Below are 20,673 nucleotides of genomic sequence, written 5' to 3' on the forward strand. Positions count from 1 at the left end.
AATTCCAGGTGGTGTTGGTATGTTGACCATTTGAATTTGACCAGAACCCACATGCTTGTCATTCCTCATGTAGTTTAAAGCCCCTTCTTTATTATTTCATATTAATGAATTTTGTGATTCTTTTTAAGAGAAAATCTCATGATACCTTTCAATACATGCATATATTAAACTATCCAAATTGGAGAAATTCACTCTCTCTTTTGTGGTCTAATTACTTGTTATTTGTTGTTTAACATTGTTATAGTTATTGTCATTGCTGTTTGAAAATAATAGGTTTAAAAAAATACTTTAAAATTTTTACTTTAAAAAAAATATATTTTAAAAAATATATTTGGTTAAAACTGCTCTAGGGTAGATTTTTGTATGTAAAGTAAATGAAAAACAGGTCTTCATAAATAAAAATTATATTATTTTAGCTTCTACAAAATTAAAGTTTGAAATGCAATTATGTATAGAATTTCATGAAAAAAACATAAATTATTTAGCTAACCAAACAATTTTTTCTTCACAGTTAGGTAAAAAATAAAAACTATCACATAATCAAATCGACCCAAAAGTTAGGTGCTTGGGTTGGGTTTTCAGCAGCAGAAACGAGCAACATTCCCATAAGCTGATGTTTCATGATAAAGGATACATTAATCTCTATCATTAATGCTAACAAGTTTTTAAAAATTCAAGATATTTAAGAATAAAATTTATATATTGAGTAGTCAATTACTCTCCTAGTTCAAATAATCTAATTTATTTTTTTTCCATAATATATGATGGCTTGATATGAAAAACTCATGTGGTTGGTAGTTGGTAATGTTTGGGAAATCAAGGTACTCGTAGCTGGTAAGTGCAAAGGTCCATTTTGATGGATGTAGGGGCTCTCAGATGATTAAATTAATAACTTTATAAAGAGAAAAAATACAATAATATTTTAGAGAGACAAGTTTTGAAAAAATATATATAATAAAAATATTAAAATAAAGAGATTGTAAATCTTGAGCTTGAAGGATTCATGTGTATTTATAGCTTATAAATCTTATCTTTGTGTGAGAAGAAGGGGTTAAAGTGTAATTTCACTCTTGTGATATTTTAAGTTATATTCAACTTAAAATAATATGTATTGAATCAATATAAAATATTTGAAAGATGTATGTGGTGTCTTAAAAAATTTTTCAATTAAATGTTAGGTTAAGATAAGATGTCTAAGCCTGTTAGATATAAAATATAAATCTAGATGTGTTCCCTGAATCCAACCATGCTAGGTTCGAGTATGATAACTTTAGCCCATATAAATGTTGGGGTACCAAGTAGCATGCCAAAAATAAGCTTGAGCTACCATGCTCGCTCATGTAACACGGACACGAGCTATTATGCTTTAGTTTAAGCCTATATACCTGTAAGAATGTTTTTTTTTTTTGGGGTCATAGGGGTAGGGATGTACCTGTTTAATTTAGGTTTATTAAATAGTTTATAAAATGTACAATTGTAACTCATTCCATTTGAAAAATTGAGTTCGTCTCGTCATTCAACAATAGAGTTCTTACCTTTCAAAGCTGAAATATCATATGTCTGAATTTTCATATTCTTTATTTATAACCTAGAAAGGACGTAGACAATTTTATTTCAGATGCTTTCTTTTAAAGAGAACTTCTGTCCTAAATGTAGTTTTTTTCTTTTCCTTTTTCTGGTAGAGTTCATTGCAAGATTTCTGGTTGTGAAGTTTCAATATAAATTTAATCAGTTGTTTTGGAGGCTTGGTTTAGTCGAAACCAAATAGAAAACTAAATAATGAAAGACGAGCATTAAAAAAAAAAATCAATTGAAAAAAAAATATGTATAAATTTGGGTTAATTTAATTAATTTATGATTAAGAATATAAGATTAAAATAATTCCATATATAAAAAATAAAAAAAATCACAAAATCCAAAAATAAATAATCTAATATTAAACAATGAAATTAACATCATCTTCAAAATTGATAAAGAATTTACAATGGCAAACAAATGATAGGCCTTTTAGGAGTCAGGAGAACACCAGTTGTTAGAGCCTTAGAGGGTTCACCAGTAACTGAGCCTTTGTTGGATAGGCTATAATTTGCGAAACCATAGCGACGTCTGTTAGTACTTAGTAGCGCTCAGAGTAAAATATTTATTTATTTATTTTATTTTTAGAATTCAACAGAAGGCCCGGGGGACTGGGCCTGCACAATGATGGGTCCCCCGGAAATCCAAATCTCACCTTTTGAAAAATCAAGTTTTAGCGGTTGAACTTAGAGAAAAAGGAGGAAACTGAGATATAAAAGTCGTGAAGTAATTATTAGACCAACACATTGACTTGCCGGGATGAATGATGAGATGAGAGATTTAGGATGTCCTCCTTTTTTTTCTACTTTTGTGTTTGCTGTGGGAACAACTCTCCATAGCCAAAGGCATAAAAATAAAAATAATAAATTCATGCTTTTATTAATGCCTTTTTTGTGGTGGACTAATTACTCAAAACAAAAATTGCAGCAAAAATAAATACACACTTAATGGACTGAACTGGAACATGCAGAAATGGGTTTGTTGAGACATTCTTGACTTGCAATATTCATGCTCAGGCTCTTATGTGCTCTAGCCAAGTAAATCTAATTTTCCTCTGATAAACTGGGGAGGAATCCTGGATCTTTTCTTTGATTGATGTTGCTTCGTACCAGAGATCGAAATCTCCAAACAAGGGCATTGGTGGAAAAAGAAAAAGTAAAAGGACAAAAACCTTCCATCTTGGCATTATTAAACTATCTATTCATCATCTATATTACAAATGGGGATTATAAGAACTCAATAGATACTGTTAGTTCATCTTTCTGCCTAAGGAAGAGAGATATGTGATACACTATGCAAGCGAGAGCTAGGCCAAAAAAAAAAAAAAAACTCAAAACTATCATCTGTCCCTGTTTTCAGGTCTCGAAGGACTCAAAAACAGCCTTCATTTAAGGGTCAGTCTACCTTCCTTCCTGCAGCAGATGAAAAATTCACTGCAATTGGCTTCAGAAAGTGGTGGTGCTCGGTTTCTAGCAGCAAAAATCCTAGATGGCTCCAAGAAGAGGTCTATTTAGACACTAGCTAGCTAACACCTGACTGCACCATAGGGAAGAACGACCAGTTCTTGGTGGTCTCACCCTCCTTCCCTATAACACTTCCATTGGCCCACCAGTTTGAACTACTAGGTTTGCGTGAATCTCCTTCATCAGCATTGTCAAAGTTAAATTCTTTAACAGAGCCAAGAGTGATGGACTGTTGCTTTCGATGCTGTGGTGCCATCTCTCCATCTGTTGAAGCCATCTCTGGCGAGTCATTAGATGTTACACCAACACGACACTCAAAGCTTTGTATCGACTCACCAGAGTTCTTCTCTTCTTTAGCTTGCGTGCCATTTTCCACGTATTCTGGCACAGTTTTAATAGAAAATGCTCGCTTCTCTTCCACACATCTTGAGGCATCTTCAGCAGCTAACTCAAAAGAGACTCTATGATTAACAACTTGATCATTCTTGTGTCCACTGCCTGAACGAGGGCGCGGCGGAACATCAGAAAACTGACGATGCAGGAGAAAGTTGGGCGATCCGCGCCTCACAGATTCTGGAGTCAAAGCCCCTGAACCTTGATACGATCCCCATTCACATGTGGAGAGCTTATCAAGGTTCAAGAGCTTTGGAGGTTCGCCCATTCGAAACTCAGTAAAGTGAGCACCGCCAACAGCAAACTCACCATCAGGGAAAGGAGATGATGTGCCTGAACCTGAAATGCCAGAGCTAGGTGAAATGAGCTGGCCGACCGGGCTTCCAGGATGAAACTGATATGACTGAAAATCAAATGGGAATCTCAGACCTGTATCACCATTTCGGAGGCTAGGGTCAAGGAATTGAGCAAAAGGAACCTCAGGCGAGGAAGGTGTAGTCAAGTGGACAGACTCAGGAGGAGGGGTGAAAGGAGCAGTTGATGGTTCAGTGGTAAAAGTTGAGAACACAGGTGGTGAGACTAACTGGGTTTCATGGGCATAAGGACCAATGGCAAAAATAGAGGCAGGTCCACTGGGAGAGTACATGCTGGCAGAAATAGAGGTGCGGGACACTAAACCAGCTGGTGATTGAGTAACAGAAGGAGGTTCTGATTGAAAGAAAGAGGCAGGGGAGGAGGGAGGTGCAGCGAAGGGAAGTGTGACTACTGGTGCTTGGGTTGGATTTTCAGAAGCAGGAGCACCATTTCCAGGAGCTGATGGTTCAGGAAAAAGGACAGCATGACCAATTTGTTTTTTGTGTTTCTGATATCCAAAACACAAATATATACTCCAGCAGCTCCCCCATCTTCTCTTCTGTCCACACAAACTAGTATTAGAACATTAAAATCACACCAAACATCCACTCCAGCAATGGAGGATTATTTCTTTTTTCTCATGATAAAAGATTGGAATAAACTCTCATGCACGACCCATGAAGGAACCCAATAAAGTGAATTCCAATATAGCAGTTGTTTTAACACACACTGAGCAGCTATATGGATTAACGAATCAAAACAAGACCTTATATTTACTTTTGACAGACTCACAAACAATAAATCATCGCAGAGAAAAAATAGCGTCTATATCCTATTCAGTCCGTTGTCGCTACTACTGCAATAAGCAGAGCCCATTACGCCTACACTTACAGATCTTATTGACTACTACCCATCAAAAGAAAGAAAGAGAGAGTTCATAAATAATGGTATAGATAACAATAATAAAACACAGCCAGCATCCGGAAACAATAATCAATAATTCCTCTTTCAAGTAGCAGCATAGGCATAAAAGAAAATGAGACAAACTCAATCATGTTACCAAGTGCAAGACTCGGATAAAACCAAAACTAACGATCAACATCTAGCTTGATTCAAATCTCATTTGTCGAGCGTCACAATAACTTTATCAAAAGCCCCCCTCTTATTTCGAGCATGAAACCACAAATCCTTTCAGCTGCACGAAATCTCAACTCTTAATCTATAATCTATCCCAAGTCTATGAGACATTATAAGAGGTGAGAAAAAAAAAGATTTTAACCAACAATGAGCTCATAATTTCTTCTCACTTACTCCTCTAAATCATATGTGTGCGCCAGATTTTAACAAAAAATGAACCTTTTTCTATGGAAATAATAAAAAAGTTATTGCTTAACAAAACTAAAATCTAAAGCAACATGCTTTATCGAAACAAAAGTCAACCTTTGTGAAAAAAGAATTATACATCAAAAAACACAAAAAGAGGAGGTTTATTGTTCGTACTTTTAAGACCATTTCACTGGTTTTGATAGCAATATTAAAGCACTTTAAGACCATTTCACTGATTTTGATAGCAAAATCTGCTTTAATTTTGCTTGGAAAAACTTCAATATCATGTGAATCATCACTTGATCTTAGTTAAAACTCATAATATCGCTAAATTTCACGCATAAGATTATTAATGACAACACGATCAACCAAAGCAATGAAAATTAAAAAAAAAATTAATAACTACCTGAACCGTAGCTTGAGGCACACGATTCTCAGCAGATGCGATCGCAGTAGCAGCAGCGTTTATGGTCTCTAAAGTATTGTTTGCAGCTCTCGACTCTCCATTGAAGCCTCTCATCTCTGCTTCTTTTATTTTCTCTCTATCTTCTGTTTTCCCCAAAAATGTTTGCGTTTTCTCGTGAAAACTGAATCGAAAGAGAGAAAATTCAACTGGAGAAAACGCCCAAAGACTGTGATGAGATGAAATGAATTTTTTTTTTTTAAAAAAAAAACAAATATCTCAAATCACCATTTGTATTTTTTTTTTTATTAAGGAATTCTCTCACACCGAGAAATCTCTCTCTCCGTTATTCTGTAAGGTGAGAGAGAGAGAGAGAGAGAGAGAGAGAGAGTCTGTGTGAAGTATTTTTGTGATTTGAGTAACGCTTTTGAGGTCAAACACGGCAAAGACTTAATTAATTTTTCTTTCCCACTCTGTAATTATCGACGACGACTCGGACTTCATGCTTTTTAAATTTTTTTGTAGTATTTTTGTATCGCCTCAATTATTATCGGTCATTTACCTTTTTATCCTTGTGATCCACTTCAATTTTCTTCCATGCTTCCTCTTCCGACATTTGATATTACGGTGAAACATGATCTTCGTTCTTGATCGTAATCCTCTATGGTTTCAAACTAGATGCGGTGGAAATATATGGAAAATATTTAAGAGGTGTTTGGGAGTGTGTGATGAAAGTTATTTTTAAAATATTTTTTATTTAAAAATAATTTTTAAAATCAGCAAAATATTGATTAAATTTTAACGAAAATCATATTCAAAATCAATGCCAAATACACACCGAGAGAGCCTTGAAAATAAATGATACAATTAGCTGTAATTCGTTGTTCACGCTAGGTAAAATGATCTGGTTGGGAAGAAAAGGGATGATTGTAATTGTTAGTGACAAGTGGGGGTAGGTTGGTCAAATGAGAGGGAAAGACACTATTTTATGATTGACCTGAATAGTAAGTAAGAAAATAAATAAAAAAAGGTGTAAAAAGCAATTTTGTGATTGATTTAATAATAATCTCTCAGTTGGTGGCTTTTAATTATGGTCTTATTACCAAGAAAGAAAGAAAGGATTTGTTTTAAATAAATAATTGACAAAGTGAGTGCACGTGTGGCCATCAACTTCTAGATAGCTTTCGTGCGCACATATCCCATCTCAACGGTCCCATCTTCCAAAATTCTTCCCCTTTACCCCGCTTCTCTCTCTCTCTCTCTCTCAAAACTATTAGCTTGCGCGGCTGCTCTCTCTCTCTCCTCCCCTCTCTCACACCTAACAATGTTTTTCTTCTGATTATCTTTTCAATTAGTACAGCCAGGATATCACATACACGGGAACTAGTAATGACTGGCCTTGGATACTCCAAAAAACCAACGACTCTAATACGAATACCTGGTATACTAGATTTCGCACTGTAGGGCAATGAGTAGCTATTTTGTTGCTTGTTATTTGTAATTGTTCTTCCTTTTTGCGGGCAAAAGTCTTCCACTTAGGTAAGAAAAGCCTAATCATCTAAAGCTTTTAGTTCCAGGGTCCATAAAAATATGCAGCACTCACGTGGATATTTCGCACGTAAAAGCCCTAGATTCTTAGGGTTTTGTATGCGAGGAAAGTCATTGCCCCCTACATGATCTTTATGCAAGTGGTGAAAGATTGATTCCCTTCAAGGAAGGAAAGCAAGATGATTGGTGCATCTAAAAGGTGACACAACAAGCATCTAGTAGCTAGGCTTTTCTTTGCAACCCATCTTGGTATGTGCTTAATCAAGTTAAAAGGTCATGTGATCATAGTTTAGAACAGTTCGATCCAAGAAAATTAGGGCATGCCGTGATACTTTGCTGCACCATACATAATCTTCGAGGCAATGATGATCAATGCCCTTTTGATCTGGTGGTTCATTTACGATTTTATCAAACCAGAGATTGTCGTTTTCCAATTGTTGCATCCATATGTCGACCCATAGGGTCAAAACAAGGTAAAATCATCACTTGTTCTTATAGTGTCCCACCCTCTCTTTTTAACCTTTTCGCTCATTTCCTTCTCTGTTTCCTTAGATGATGCAAAAAGAAAAAGGGGGTGGGTTAAAGAGCTTATTTTTATGATGCTCATGCATTTATGGACGTTGAGAATTACGCCGTGTTCTTCCCCTCCAGATTCAGGGTAAAACGGGCTTGATATATATATATATTGAAATTGTTTGACCAAAGAAAAAAAGGATCAGTCGTTTACTTTTACCCTACTTGTCCCCCCAAAACTCATCTAATTTCGAGAGATATACATTGCATGTCTACGTAGATACAGAAGATGATTAATTAAGGGGTTGAAGGTTCCAATGATTAGATCATCATAATTCTGTAATTATAACGTGAGAATATATCATTTAGCCATAGAAATAAAATAAAAAAAGTAACAACTAATAATAATGCAAATACATATACTTTCACTGTTGAGATTTGATTGAGCTAGAATCAGGTTTACTGAAGTCATATATATATATATATATATATATATATATATATATATATATATATATATATATTCCCTCTATAAGCCAATTTCCTCTATGGTTTCCATTAGTGATTCAACAAAGAGTTGGAATAGGGGACTAAGGTTATCAAAAATTTCCTCGTCTTGCCCATCTACTTTCCAACAACCAGCACAGTTACAGAAGGGATAACTACAAACCCCTGTGGCCTTCGAAGAATTTTTGAAGTGGTCACAACTCACCAAAGAAAGGTCCATGAGCCATTTTCCTATTATAGCGAAACCTAATTCAGGCTAAAGACGCTATCAATTTTGCCAGGAAACTTGTTAGGTTTTCAGCCCTTACGTGGCGGGTTAAACAATTGATACATGTCAAAGGGCCCACATCTTGCATGTGCCTAAGGAATAAAGCAGGGGCTCTCAATAAGATCCATGGTAAATTAAATTGTGTAAATCTTAACCATAGTGATGAAGTGCATTGACCTATAATCTGTAGTTCATCTTCAACTACGGTCAAGAATGGCGCGGTGGAACATCATGGCATATGAAAATGACAAGAAGATCTAGTAACCTTATTTTGACCAAAAAGATTTTCCCATTTCACCATAAGAAGAAAAAAATCATCAAATCATGGATTCCACTTGTCCAATAAATTACATGAGAAATGAGACATCTCGAGGATATCAATTAAGTTATTCTAAAATAATTTCTTACACGTCAGGACTAAATCTCTCTTAGATCGAATTTTAACAATAACAGTAATGCTTTCACATGAAAATAAGTTTTCTAGTATCCGAACAGGGATAGAAGTATTATAAACAACGTTGAGAGTTGAACCCTAGGTCCGAATATCCTTGAGCAAATCCCTCTTGCCACGTGAGCGGTTCATTTATGCATGCTTATTATTGTAGGCAAATAGAAGACGAGTAAAAGGTCAAGCACGTATTAGCCGATAAGCTTGGCCACATGATGCCTTTCCTTTCACAAGTCTTCCTCGGATTAGATACGTGTTTATGAATGAAGATGCTAGTAAATCTGATCGGGAATGGGGATTAGGTCCAGGTTTAGATTCGTTATTATTGGACACGTGGTAGACGAAGCAAGCGTCTCGGAGATTGGTACTCGAAATATTCCATGCTAATATCTCGACTAACCCTAGCTAGATATATGCTAGTGCTACAGACAGTAGAGTAACATTCTAGTTCACCCAACCATGAAGAAAAAAGCATCATCAGGGTATTATTTTGCGAAATATTCCATGTAAAGATGTATTGAAAGTTACAGAATCCTGTCTCTTCCATGGAAGAGACATAATGAGGACAGCATGCTTATCATGGTGATCTTGCAAATGTGCCAAACACACTTATTGTCCCACATCACCGTCGCAAGCACTGATGGCAAACAACTGCAACCAGCGAATTTTAGGCATTTAAGCAGCTAAACTTTTCGAGGCGATCTCAAATACGTTCTCTGACAGTCCATTGGCAGACACGATCATCTCCAGCTGTGCCTGCATTAAAACGTGCCAATTTGGATACAAATTAACATGCCAGCCAATAACAAATCTCAAAGGTAAATCTGATGTATGCAACATCAATGCTTTTGGATGGTTATTCCAACCACAGAAAAAATGGCACCAGCTACTTACCTTGGCAAGGTTTTGCCGGGTTTCATCATAGCGTTTCCATCTTGAGAAGGCTGATACCATGCGGGATGCCACCTGAAATCCACGGAGGTTATTGAACAAGCAACTACAGCTGATCAATCCCATGTGCATAGTGATAACGACAATTCACTTCCTACTCCATGGATGTAATATAGAAACAAACCTGAGGATTAATTTTGTCCAGTTGCACCACAATCTCCCCCAAGAACTTGTAGCCTGACCCGTCCTTTGCATGGAAATTCACGAGAGAGCTGCAGAATCCTCCAATGAGTGAGTATACCTGCATATCACACAAAGGGTTCAATTTCAATCAGAACTTCGAAATTGACACATGAAGGTGCGCACACAAACAAACATAAACAGTTATTGATGATTGCATACCTTGTTTGGATTGCGCAGATCAAATGCTGGATGATTCAAGAGGTTCCGAACATTCTCAACATTACCAGGAACATCAGACATGGCTTGAAGGGCAAACCATTTATTCACAACCTAACAGAAAGAGAGAACATATTATCCAACAAGAGATAACAAAATTACTTCAATGCTCTGTTCCTTGAAATGGCTTCCAATGATATAATAGCCTCATGGAAGTCATTGTTTCCCAAATATACTTGTCCTCGGTGAAACAGGGCACGACAAAACAAGTAAAATGAATTGCTCTCAGCAAAAGACTCACCAAAAATTCATCCTGCCACTTGGTGTAGAAGTCAGCAAGTGCTTCATCACAAGTTTTCCCAGGATTTTGGGCTATGGCTGCCAAAGCTGCAAATTGATCGGTCATATTTGTGGCAGTTTTGTACTCATGCAATGCAAGCTCAGTTAACTCCTGGTCTTCAAGTGATGCAAGATATGCTGCAGATGGTGGAAAAGACAGGTGTAACTACTAAAATTAGTTACTATAATCTAGAAACTTTAAATACCATGATGCCAAGAAACACAAGACCAAGACAAGAAACACAGACCAAGGGCAATATTCTTTAGAGCACGCCTAGCCATGTTAGGATGGTTAAACACATACTCTTCTGAGCTCCTATTGTTTTCGACCTGTGAAGTATGACAAATTCATTCACCCAAAGTGATTAATCAAGAAGTGGAGACATTAAGTACAAATAAAGTAAACCCAGGGTCACTGGCCATACTGTGCGTAAAAACTCTGCTTTCAGTTCAGATGCAAGCTGCTTCCTGATGAAAGATCGAACAGCATGAACAGCATCAGGATCTGCAACTTCCATCATGTCCATTATTTCTCCTTCACCTGGTAGTGTTATTGCCTTTGCAATAAATTCCTGGATAACAAAAAGATTAAGCCTCATTAGTGCATTACATCTTCTATCTACTCTGGTGCATGAATCTTCTACCTCCTCCCTCCCCACAAACAAGAGGAGGAAGATGAGGAAAAAACACTGGCCATACCTTATCCAAGTTCGAGTCACTAAGTATGCTTCTTAGCCCTTGCACAAACTTTGGGTTCAGAACCAATGGTTTCCCTTGTTGAAAATCAGCGACTAAACTGAGCATCAGTTTTCTAGCCAAGACTTGTCCAGCCTCCCATCTGAAACAAAAAAAAAAGAGAGTATAAAATACCTTTCCATCAGTCACTTTAAAGTAAGAAAAATGGCACAAATGCTTAGAGATAGACAAACCGGTTGAATTCGTCTGAATCATGAGCAAGGAGGAAAAACAGATCACTGTCAGAGAGATCAGATTCAAGACGGATTGGAGCACTGAAACCCCGCAATAGAGAAGGTACTGGCCGCTCAAGTATATCAGAGAAAACAAATTCCTCCTCTTTCTGTGCAGCATCAGCAGTAAATTCACTTCTTATTAATAAAAGTGATGCATGAAATAAATTCCTTTCTTTTTAATCTCAATAAATAAAAGTCACAATAAAAGCATCATATAACTACTAACTAACATCAACCACAACTACTAACATCTTTATAGTAGATCCAGGAACACCACTAATTCATATGAATAACTAGTAACACATATCCAACCAAGAAAAATCTGAAAAGACCATTTTGATGCTTAACCAAAAATCTGGCAAAACAATCAAAAATAGGACATTGGAAAGCAGCTGCAGTTAACAAGATATCCAAGGAGAAACTAAAACATGCAAAGATCAAGCAAGCATGGGTTCACCAGTGTGCTCTCACCTTGGTTACTCTAAGAATTGTACTATAGGCTGGTTGACTGTCACTTGCAATAGACTTCAATGCTCCATCATGATACACAGACGAGAGTGGCATGTCCTTGCCACTTGTGTCGAGCAGCCCTAACACCACAGGAATGAACATGGGTTCTTTAACTGGTTGCCCTGGTGTTGGTGGTACTTCTTGACTGTGGAATATCCAGATTCCGAGTTGTCAGTCATAACACGAGACTAATAAAGGAAGATTATGCCTCTCGCAAGGAAGTTAGCATGTATACCTGAACTTCAAGGTGAAAGTATGAGCTTCAGCATCATAAGATGAAGTAACTTTCACCAGAGGTGTACCACTTTGGGAGTACCTGTAATTTTATTACATTCCAAGGTAAGCATAAAAAAACAGAGGGTAATTCAAAGAAAATAAAAGACAGGTCTATACCATTGTAAGAAATTAGCAAAATCTGCATCATTTGCATCTCGCATGGCAGCAAAAAAATCTTCACATGTCACAGCTTGACCATCATGTCTTTTAAAATAAAGATCCATGCCCTTAAATACGAAAAACAATTGTGGTTAAATTTTCCAGGATGCACAGTTTTATGATACAGCTGATTATCACACAAGAATCAGTTTGGATCATTTTCTACCCTTCTGAAACCTTGACTCCCTAATAAGGTTTTGTACATCCTGACAACTTCCGCTCCCTGATACACAAAAATAAGAATTTGATGCATCAACAGTGCTCCTTATCCACACACATGCACACATATACACAAGATGAGAATGCTTTCATACCTTTTCATACACCTGCAACGAAGAAAAACAAGAAAGAAAACCCAAAAGATGAACAATTAGGTAACTGGCCTCGTGAAAGGAGGAAAACTGAACAAAATTAAAAGATGCAACCACAAATTTCCAAACCATACCGTCACTGCAATTTTTTGGCGGTGAAAAGTCCCGTATCAGAATGAACCCAATGTCATTGCAAAAGACAGCCAAATTTCAAAAAAATTAAAAGACCAAATTCCAAACCACTTGAAAGCAAAGTGTTTCATCAAGCTTTGACTGAATAAGTCATACAGAACAGAAACTAACCTGTGTAGAAGTTGTCCATCTGTGGATAAAAAGGCAGCGACATTGAATACAGTACACATCTAAAAATTAAGTGTAAAGCAAGCAGATAGTTTAACAGAAAAGGTCTTTGATAAATAAGTAGATTTCATACCTTGATATATGAATGTGGTCGCACTGGATGAGCCATAGGACCGGCATCCTGAATGATTACAAAATAGCTTTGTTAGTGCTTGCATATAGTATGTTGAATCAGAATCCATGTGAAATTATAGAGAAAGCATACTCATGTATCAACTTATAATTGTGAAAGTAATTTAAACACCTGAAGATTAATACTTAAGACATCACTTCAAAAACTGTGAAAAGGGACAAGAAAGAACCTGTGGGAACTGAGAAATTCGAAGCCTTGAAACATCAGAGATCCTCTTCACAGTGCGGCTTCCCATATCAGATGAAAACTCCTAGCAATGTTGAAAGATTTTCAAGAATAAATAAAGAAGGTCCTAATGTGACTATGAAATTACCACTCGTTATATAGGAAAGAAAAGAGTTCTACCTGATCACGAAATACAGTTAGACCTTCCTTTAAACTGAGCTGGAACCAGTCACGACAAGTCACCCTGCATTTATTCAGATATCACTTAGTTAAAGTTTCAATACATACAGTAATTCACAATAAAACAAAAGCAATAAAAAATACATTTATCTCCATGGCCACTAGAACAACAAATCCACTACAAACATACTGCAACAACACAGATCTTATTTCTCTGCATATAAAAATAGAATGCAATAACACAGGCATAAAGACAGGATAAAAAATGGGAGGACTTTAAGCCAACCTGTTGCCTGTCCAGTTGTGGAAATACTGCAGATAGAAACAAGACAAAATTCAAGTCAAAACAATACATTCCTCGGAATCATACAAAAGGTTTTGAAAAAATATGCTCCTTCTGTTATATCATAACAAACCTCATGGCCGATAACCCCAAGAATAGCAGCATAATCTGCATCTGAAGCAGTTTCTGGGGATGCCAAAACAAGCTTGGAATTGAAAATCTGCCAAAAGGAAATCCATATAGATAAGATCAATTTGTTTTTGGTGTTAATAAGAAGATAAAATAAACAAATATAAATGATGATGAACTCGAGAATGTTAGATGACATACATTCAAACTTTTGTTCTCCATGGCTCCCCTGACAATCAATCAGAAACAAGGTAGTGTGAGTGCTTAAGTGCATGAAACTAACAGTATTTGTCACCATTATACAGATCAAACAAGATAAAGGGATATTATATGAGCACGTTTTACTAAACAAAGAATGTAACTTACATGTTAAAATCAGGGACAGCAACAATGTTAAAGAGATCTAGGTCATATTCAAGACCAAAAACCTGTTTGCAGAGTTACATAATAAAATGGTAAGACTTTTAACACTAAAACCCAAAAGTTAGGTTTGATGTTATTTTTAAATAATGGGTTAGATAGGAAGATACTAACATCCTCATCCCATTTCATTGCTGCTTTAAGTGAATACATGGAATGTGCTGTCTTGGGTACATCTTGTGCAGGGGTCCAAATTCTTAGTGACACATTTCGACCAGAACGGGTAACAAACATGTCATCTCTGCTCTCCAGCTGTCCAGCAACCAATGCAAACAAATAGCAAGGTTTCTTGAAGGGATCCTCCCATAGAACATAATGCTTACCACCCTGCAACAGAACCAGAGAAGCAGACATTCGACGGTGATTAATTTTTTTTTTTTTTTTTGTGGATGGGGGAGGCTATTCTACATAACAGGTAAATTCACCTCAAGGTCTCCTTGTTCCAAGAGATTTCCATTAGATAGCAATACTGGGTACAAAGATTTATCAGCTTCAATCCGGACAGTGTATTTTGCCATTATATCAGGGCGATCCTGTTAACATTTTAAAATAAAATATTTTAAAGTTGTATTTAGCAGTATGAATCAATAGAATTAAATGGTTCTATGAATTAACCTGATAATATGTAATTTTGCGGAAACCCTCTGCTTCACATTGAGTGCAGAAATTCCCAGATGACTTGTAAAGTCCCTAAAGAGAAAAAGGATAGTGCAACTTCAAATCTAGCAAACAATCACAAGAAGCATCTGTGAAAAGGACGAGAGAAAATATGTTGTACCTCCAATGATGTGTTCTTCTGGGGATATATCTCAGTAATAATTTCCAACGTAAATTTACCAGAAGGTGGTGATAGGATTGTTAAATGGCGTGATTCCAAATGATAATCTCCATTCTGGAAAAAAGAAAAGCGCAAAAAAAAAAGTTGTGTTAAATCATCACCAAATTATCTTAAACCCTCCCCGTCCCAAAAAAAGAAAGAAGAGAGAAAGAAGAGAAAAAAGGAATAAAGTGCCAAACATCACAAAATGGCAAATGTTCTAATTGGGTGTGAGCATCCTTGGACTAATAAAATGCAAAAAAAGGAAAAGGTATAACATTATCAAAACCTCTTATAGGAAAGAGTGTAGACAAATATCAGGATCGAAAAAGCAAAAAAGCTTTCCAATATAGTTAAGTGGAAAAATCCACAAGCTAAGCCAACATCTGGAAGAGTGAAATATACATACCTTCAGTTCCTCACCATTGACTTTAACTGAAAGCAGCTTCAGGTCTGCTCCATCCAAAACTAGCGGAGAAGAAGAACCTATTCAACAATATTGTTCGATTAGCCAGTGCTATGGTATGAACTGCCATTGTAAGAACAACATTTGCAAATTTCCTACAGATGTCTGATCAAATTCTGTAAGCAAAGAATGGCCTTAATAGTTACCTTCAACTCTGGGTAAAACAGTTATTTTCGAACTAACAATTGTTTTCTCATCACCCAGCAAAAATGTCAAATCCACCTAAGATAAGGATACAAGTACATGAGGATAAGTGAAAGCCAAAGAAAGAAAAATCAGAGTCCTAGATGTCTATATTCCAAACTCTACTAAGTTTTTGCATACTGAATCAAAGTAGTAGTCAGGCAACTTGTAATCCTTGAGAAAGATTTCTTTTGGTGCGTCCATTTTGGATTCTTCAACTTGCTTGGGTAATGGCTCTGTGGCGACTGCACAAATTAGCCTCCTTCTGTCTTGCTTATCTCTCTGAAAATATGTCAAGGAATGCACAATAAGGTCATATACATGCATGAAACACCAATCAAAGCAAATCAATCACGGAAAAAATACACAATTTTCCATGACACTTTATCGGGTGCATGAGTGAATGTGTGTGCAGTGTGTGTGGATATGGTGTGCGCATGCTCTGGCAAGATGTATTTAGATAGACATGATGAAACCAAGGAATTATAACTTACATATAATGCTGGGTACGAAAACCGGTACTTCCTTCGAAAGGCAACCTAGATAACAATTTTGTCAGGAAAATTGGCAGAACTTGGAATACAACAATGAGTTGAAGCCGAAATAATCATAGAAAAACTTGCGTTCAGATTTTCAAGGTCACACGTGGAAAAATTATGCGAACCTCTGAACTGAGGAATCCTCTGTATTTCGAGATATTTCTTACTGAACTCTGAAAGCAACTAGGTCTACCGGTAGCTCGAAGCTGCAAGAAATAAATGAATGGATTAAAAGATATATAAACAAACAACAAAAAATCTACTACATGATCACCAACAATGTTCAAAACAAGAATAAATGAGTAAAAGAGAAAGTAACCACCCAAGAAGCTAAATCTCAAAATCATATAGAACAATGAACTTAAAACAACACAGGTAACACCTTACTGGTGGAAACAAATTCTTTTAAGGATGTAGCACCGTTAATAAAGCTAGTGCAAATTATAGCAACAGACATCAATAGCCTTCATGCTCCTTCTGGGTGCCAATAATTCATGGCAACACAACATAAGAGAGTCCCAACAACCAATCAAAGCTATTCATTAAATAATTAACACCAACAAATAAAAAACATGTATGCATATAAAAATCAACGAGAAAATAGGATGAGAGTAATCACAGGAGCAGAGGAGATCAAACCCAAGAGACTGGTCTTTGCAAGACAGGAACTTTTGCATGGAAGAATCAATCTAGCCATTTAAAAACTGACAAGAAAAATCCCTATATAAACTCCTATAATGAATCTATTAGTTAATGATCAAATCTATTAAAACCCATTAAAAGAGTCAAAGATTGACGAAGTAATAACTACCCAGATGGCCAAAACCCACTAAAAGGAACCTAAAACCCTTAACCCAAAAACAGAAGCGCTCGCACACACTGGCAGGGTTCTTATAGATAAAAGGATAATTCAAAATATGGACAGAAAAACTTCAAAAGTAAATATAATAACTAATAAAAATAATAAGCATATAAAATGGAAACTAATGTGAGAAAAGGGAGAGATAGATTTACCTAGATGTTTTTTTGATGATCTGATGAAAAGAAAACAGAGGATTTGTTATGTTTTTTTTTAAAAAACAAAACCTAAATAGAACAGAAATGAAATGACAGACAGCTTAAGCTTTAAGTAGAGTGAACTAGGAATGACAACTAATTTTTTTTTATCTAGATTCTTCTAAATTATAGATTTTTTAGTGAATAGATTACTAAACGATAAATCCTTCTAATACACCACCCTTCATTTCAAAAAGACTACTTCATCATTCAACGCCTTGCGTGTCACAACCTGCCTCCAACCCCACAGATTTGTAAGGAAATAGTAAAAGATGTTCAATTACATTTAAAAGTCTAATGATCTAATAATTATGCTTTTGTTTTGTTCTGTCCTGTCCAATAGGGAGTTAGTTTGGTTAAGACAGTCTGTAAGAGCCTGTCATCTTTAGAAACATGGGCTCTCTCTGGTCCAGTAAACCTGTTCTCTTGAATGAAAAATCTAGTGGAATACACACCCACACACACACACACTAGACCCGAAACAAGAGATGGGCTACTGTGTTAATACTTAAATTCTTGGTCTGGGTGATTGGTGGGCTCTGGTATCATTTACGTTGTATTCACTTCCAAGTCTTGGATATGGCGTCAATTTTGGATTTTAAAGAAATTTTTAAAAACCAACAAGCACATTCGGCCATGATTGGATAGGCTTCGGTCCTGGTAAATTCTTTTTAAGCTAATCTAACTCAAAAATTGATTGCTTTTAATCCAATCTGACTCACTCCAGCTCAAAAAGAAAATGTCAAGCTCCTGTGAGACATCTACATCTCTACATTTCATAGGTTGCCTTGTTATTCGATCTCGATTATAACCTAAAGTTTTTAATATTTATACTTGTAGCCAAGAAATATCCACCCATTTAATATATTAAAGGGGTGTTCGGAAATATAATTATAATTATTTTTTAAAGTATTTTTTACTGGAAAATTTATTAAAATAATTTTTTATTATTACTTAAAAAATTATTTTTATAACTGCACATTAAAACGATATAAAAATATCAAAAAAATTAATTTAAATTTTTTTTTAAAACACAAAAATAAACGTAATCAACAACTCAACAAGTACTTCTTAAGAATTGAATTGGGTTTTGCTTCAACATTTAAGTTTGTAGATATGGATTTTTTTTTTTAATTTTCTTTTTGAAATCCATGGATTTGATTTGGTCGGAATAGTGCGCTTATCGATGCATTTATGTTGTAATGACAGCCAATTCTTCCAATACTAGATGTGAGAATATGATACATTTCCGTTTTTAGCAGGTAATAAAAATGTGAATGTTTAACATGGCAATATCAAAATCATTAAAACATAATAAGTTTCATATTTTTTTTGGTTAATTTAAACATATTTGAAAAGGTATTTTCAATTACATTATGACGACGATGATTGGATTTCCTATAATTAATAAGTACTGCTCTAGGAGACAAGAGCTTTGTTGTTTCTGATTTGATACAAAGTTCAAAGCAGTACTGTCAAGTTCCATTCCATTCTTCAAATTTGTAAGCCTAAATGTTTTGAAGTTTGACAAGTTTTAAATTTACAATGACAAAATGATAAATATTAAGGTGATTGTGACCTCGGTTATTAAAGGTATGTTCGGGAATATAATGTAAATGATGTTTTTTTAAATTTTAATATTTTTTATTTAAAATAAAAAATTATTTTATTGTTTCAGATTATTTTGATGTTTTGATGTTAAAAATAATGTTTTTTTTTTAAATTTATTTTAATATATTTCTAAAAAAAATATTTTGAATCGTTACCAAAAACAAAATCCAAATAGTCAGACATTTCTAACTTTTGTTCATTCTTGTGTGGTCCTTTATCATTAGACTTTAATCAGATTCATTAATAAGGCAATCACGAGAGCTCTGTGTTATGTATAAAAGCCAAAAGTTGGGATTAAACTAAGGCAAAAGAGCCCTTTCAAGTTTCAATGCATGTGCGTCAATGATTTTATTCAATGAGCTAGCCGCCTGGGTCTTATTTTAGAGTGCAATGTAACATTTAGAACAGTTTATGCAGCTTCCTGGTCATGGGCCTAACAATGAGTAATGAAAACTGTGCAGCAGCAGCAGCAGCAGCAATTTAAACACCACTACTTTCCAGTTGGATTCATGGGGTGTGCTTGATTTTTGTCGAGAGAACACATCTTACATTCTAGGATTTTGAGGCACCACGTACTACTGCAATATGCAATCTTTAAGGTTACATCAGGAGAAAGCTATAAGAGTTTTTTTTTTTTTTTCGGTTAAGCTTGTAAGCCAACATGTATGAATTCAAATTTATCAGGTCCAAACAAAACAACACAAGATATTCTGCGCTATTATCTTGTGGGTTTAGACATGCTACTCAAAAGTAGACAATTATCTCTCAATGTTAAGGGTTGAGATGAAACTTATGATGGTGATAATTCTCTCCCCCATGGCCCGTATAAGTTGCAAAGGGATTGGAGAAATGAGAAAGCAAACCAAAGAATTGTGCTCCCATTAAAAAAGGGAATATTATTAAGCTTTTGTCCGTTAAACAGCTACAAAACACTAGGAAAAAAAGAAAAGTTTGTGTTTGTTTATCCTTTTCACATACTTGTTGTGCTCTTAGGGTGTCCACAAGTTGGGGGGATACTTATGGGGGCAGTTGAGGAATGTAATTCCACTCAAGTTCAAACTTTAAAACTCCATTAACACCTTCTGCTCCTCTTGTTCTTGGTGATTACATGTGTTAACAAAAAATCTGGAGAGCATAAAATCCTGGTTGAGAGAGCCTATAAAATCTGCCCATAAACCTTTACCCCACTTCTCTCTCTCTCTCTCACCTAACAATTTTTTCTTCTGATTATCTTTTCAATTAGTACAGCCAGGATATCGTATGCACGGGAACGTCTGGAACATCGGTGTAATAATAATGCTTGTTGGATTATTATATTTGAGCTTAAAAAAATGATATTGAAATTAAAATCAATTAACTTAACACTAAAATCAATATTTATGGGGGGCAGTTGAGGAATGTAATTCCACTCAAGTTCAAACTTTAAAACTCCATTAACACCTTCTGCTCCTCTTGTTCTTGGTGATTACATGTGTTAACAAAAAATCTGGAGAGCATAAAATCCTGGTTGAGAGAGCCTATAAAATCTGCCTATAAACCTTTACCCCACTTCTCTCTCTCTCTCTCTCTCTCACCTAACAATTTTTTCTTCTGATTATCTTTTCAATTAGTACAGCCAGGATATCGTATGCACGGGAACGTCTGGAACATCGGTGTAATAATAATGCTTGTTGGATT

At 35.6% G+C, this 20,673-nt stretch overlaps 2 protein-coding genes across 4 annotated transcripts; both read right to left on the reverse strand.

Moving 5' to 3' along the window:
* Positions 1–2,731: 2,731 nt before the first annotated feature.
* Positions 2,732–5,948, reverse strand: LOC133693185 (uncharacterized). Of its 3 annotated transcripts, XM_062114366.1 has the most exons (3): positions 5,518–5,948; positions 3,861–4,344; positions 2,732–3,770 (listed from the first exon to the last, which is right to left on the reverse strand). In XM_062114366.1, exons 1-3 carry the CDS (start codon positions 5,629–5,631, stop codon positions 3,097–3,099), a joined length of 1,272 nt encoding a protein of 423 aa, XP_061970350.1. In that variant the 5' UTR covers positions 5,632–5,948; the 3' UTR covers positions 2,732–3,096. The 3 variants fall into 3 exon arrangements, with proteins under 3 accessions (XP_061970350.1, XP_061970341.1, XP_061970333.1); XM_062114357.1 differs by having other exon boundaries at positions 2,732–4,341; XM_062114349.1 differs by having other exon boundaries at positions 2,732–4,344; positions 5,518–5,947.
* A 3,310-nt stretch (positions 5,949–9,258) lies between these two features.
* Positions 9,259–17,306, reverse strand: LOC133677841 (puromycin-sensitive aminopeptidase-like). Its single transcript, XM_062099976.1, has 33 exons — positions 16,949–17,306; positions 16,455–16,535; positions 16,285–16,329; positions 15,932–16,072; positions 15,754–15,829; positions 15,551–15,627; positions 15,103–15,216; positions 14,940–15,014; positions 14,750–14,857; positions 14,439–14,651; positions 14,271–14,332; positions 14,106–14,133; positions 13,909–13,995; positions 13,779–13,804; positions 13,493–13,556; positions 13,317–13,397; positions 13,088–13,135; positions 12,958–12,976; positions 12,789–12,793; positions 12,658–12,669; positions 12,510–12,566; positions 12,302–12,411; positions 12,144–12,224; positions 11,870–12,053; positions 11,357–11,505; positions 11,127–11,265; positions 10,853–10,999; positions 10,676–10,757; positions 10,390–10,565; positions 10,092–10,202; positions 9,874–9,990; positions 9,693–9,764; positions 9,259–9,554 (listed from the first exon to the last, which is right to left on the reverse strand). Exons 1-33 carry the CDS (start codon positions 17,024–17,026, stop codon positions 9,474–9,476), a joined length of 2,946 nt encoding a protein of 981 aa, XP_061955960.1. The 5' UTR covers positions 17,027–17,306; the 3' UTR covers positions 9,259–9,473.
* Between the last annotated feature and the right edge of the window lie 3,367 nt (positions 17,307–20,673).

This window comes from Populus nigra, chromosome 1, assembly GCF_951802175.1.
Source record: "Populus nigra chromosome 1, ddPopNigr1.1, whole genome shotgun sequence".
In the NCBI taxonomy this organism is placed as follows: Eukaryota; Viridiplantae; Streptophyta; class Magnoliopsida; order Malpighiales; family Salicaceae; genus Populus; species Populus nigra.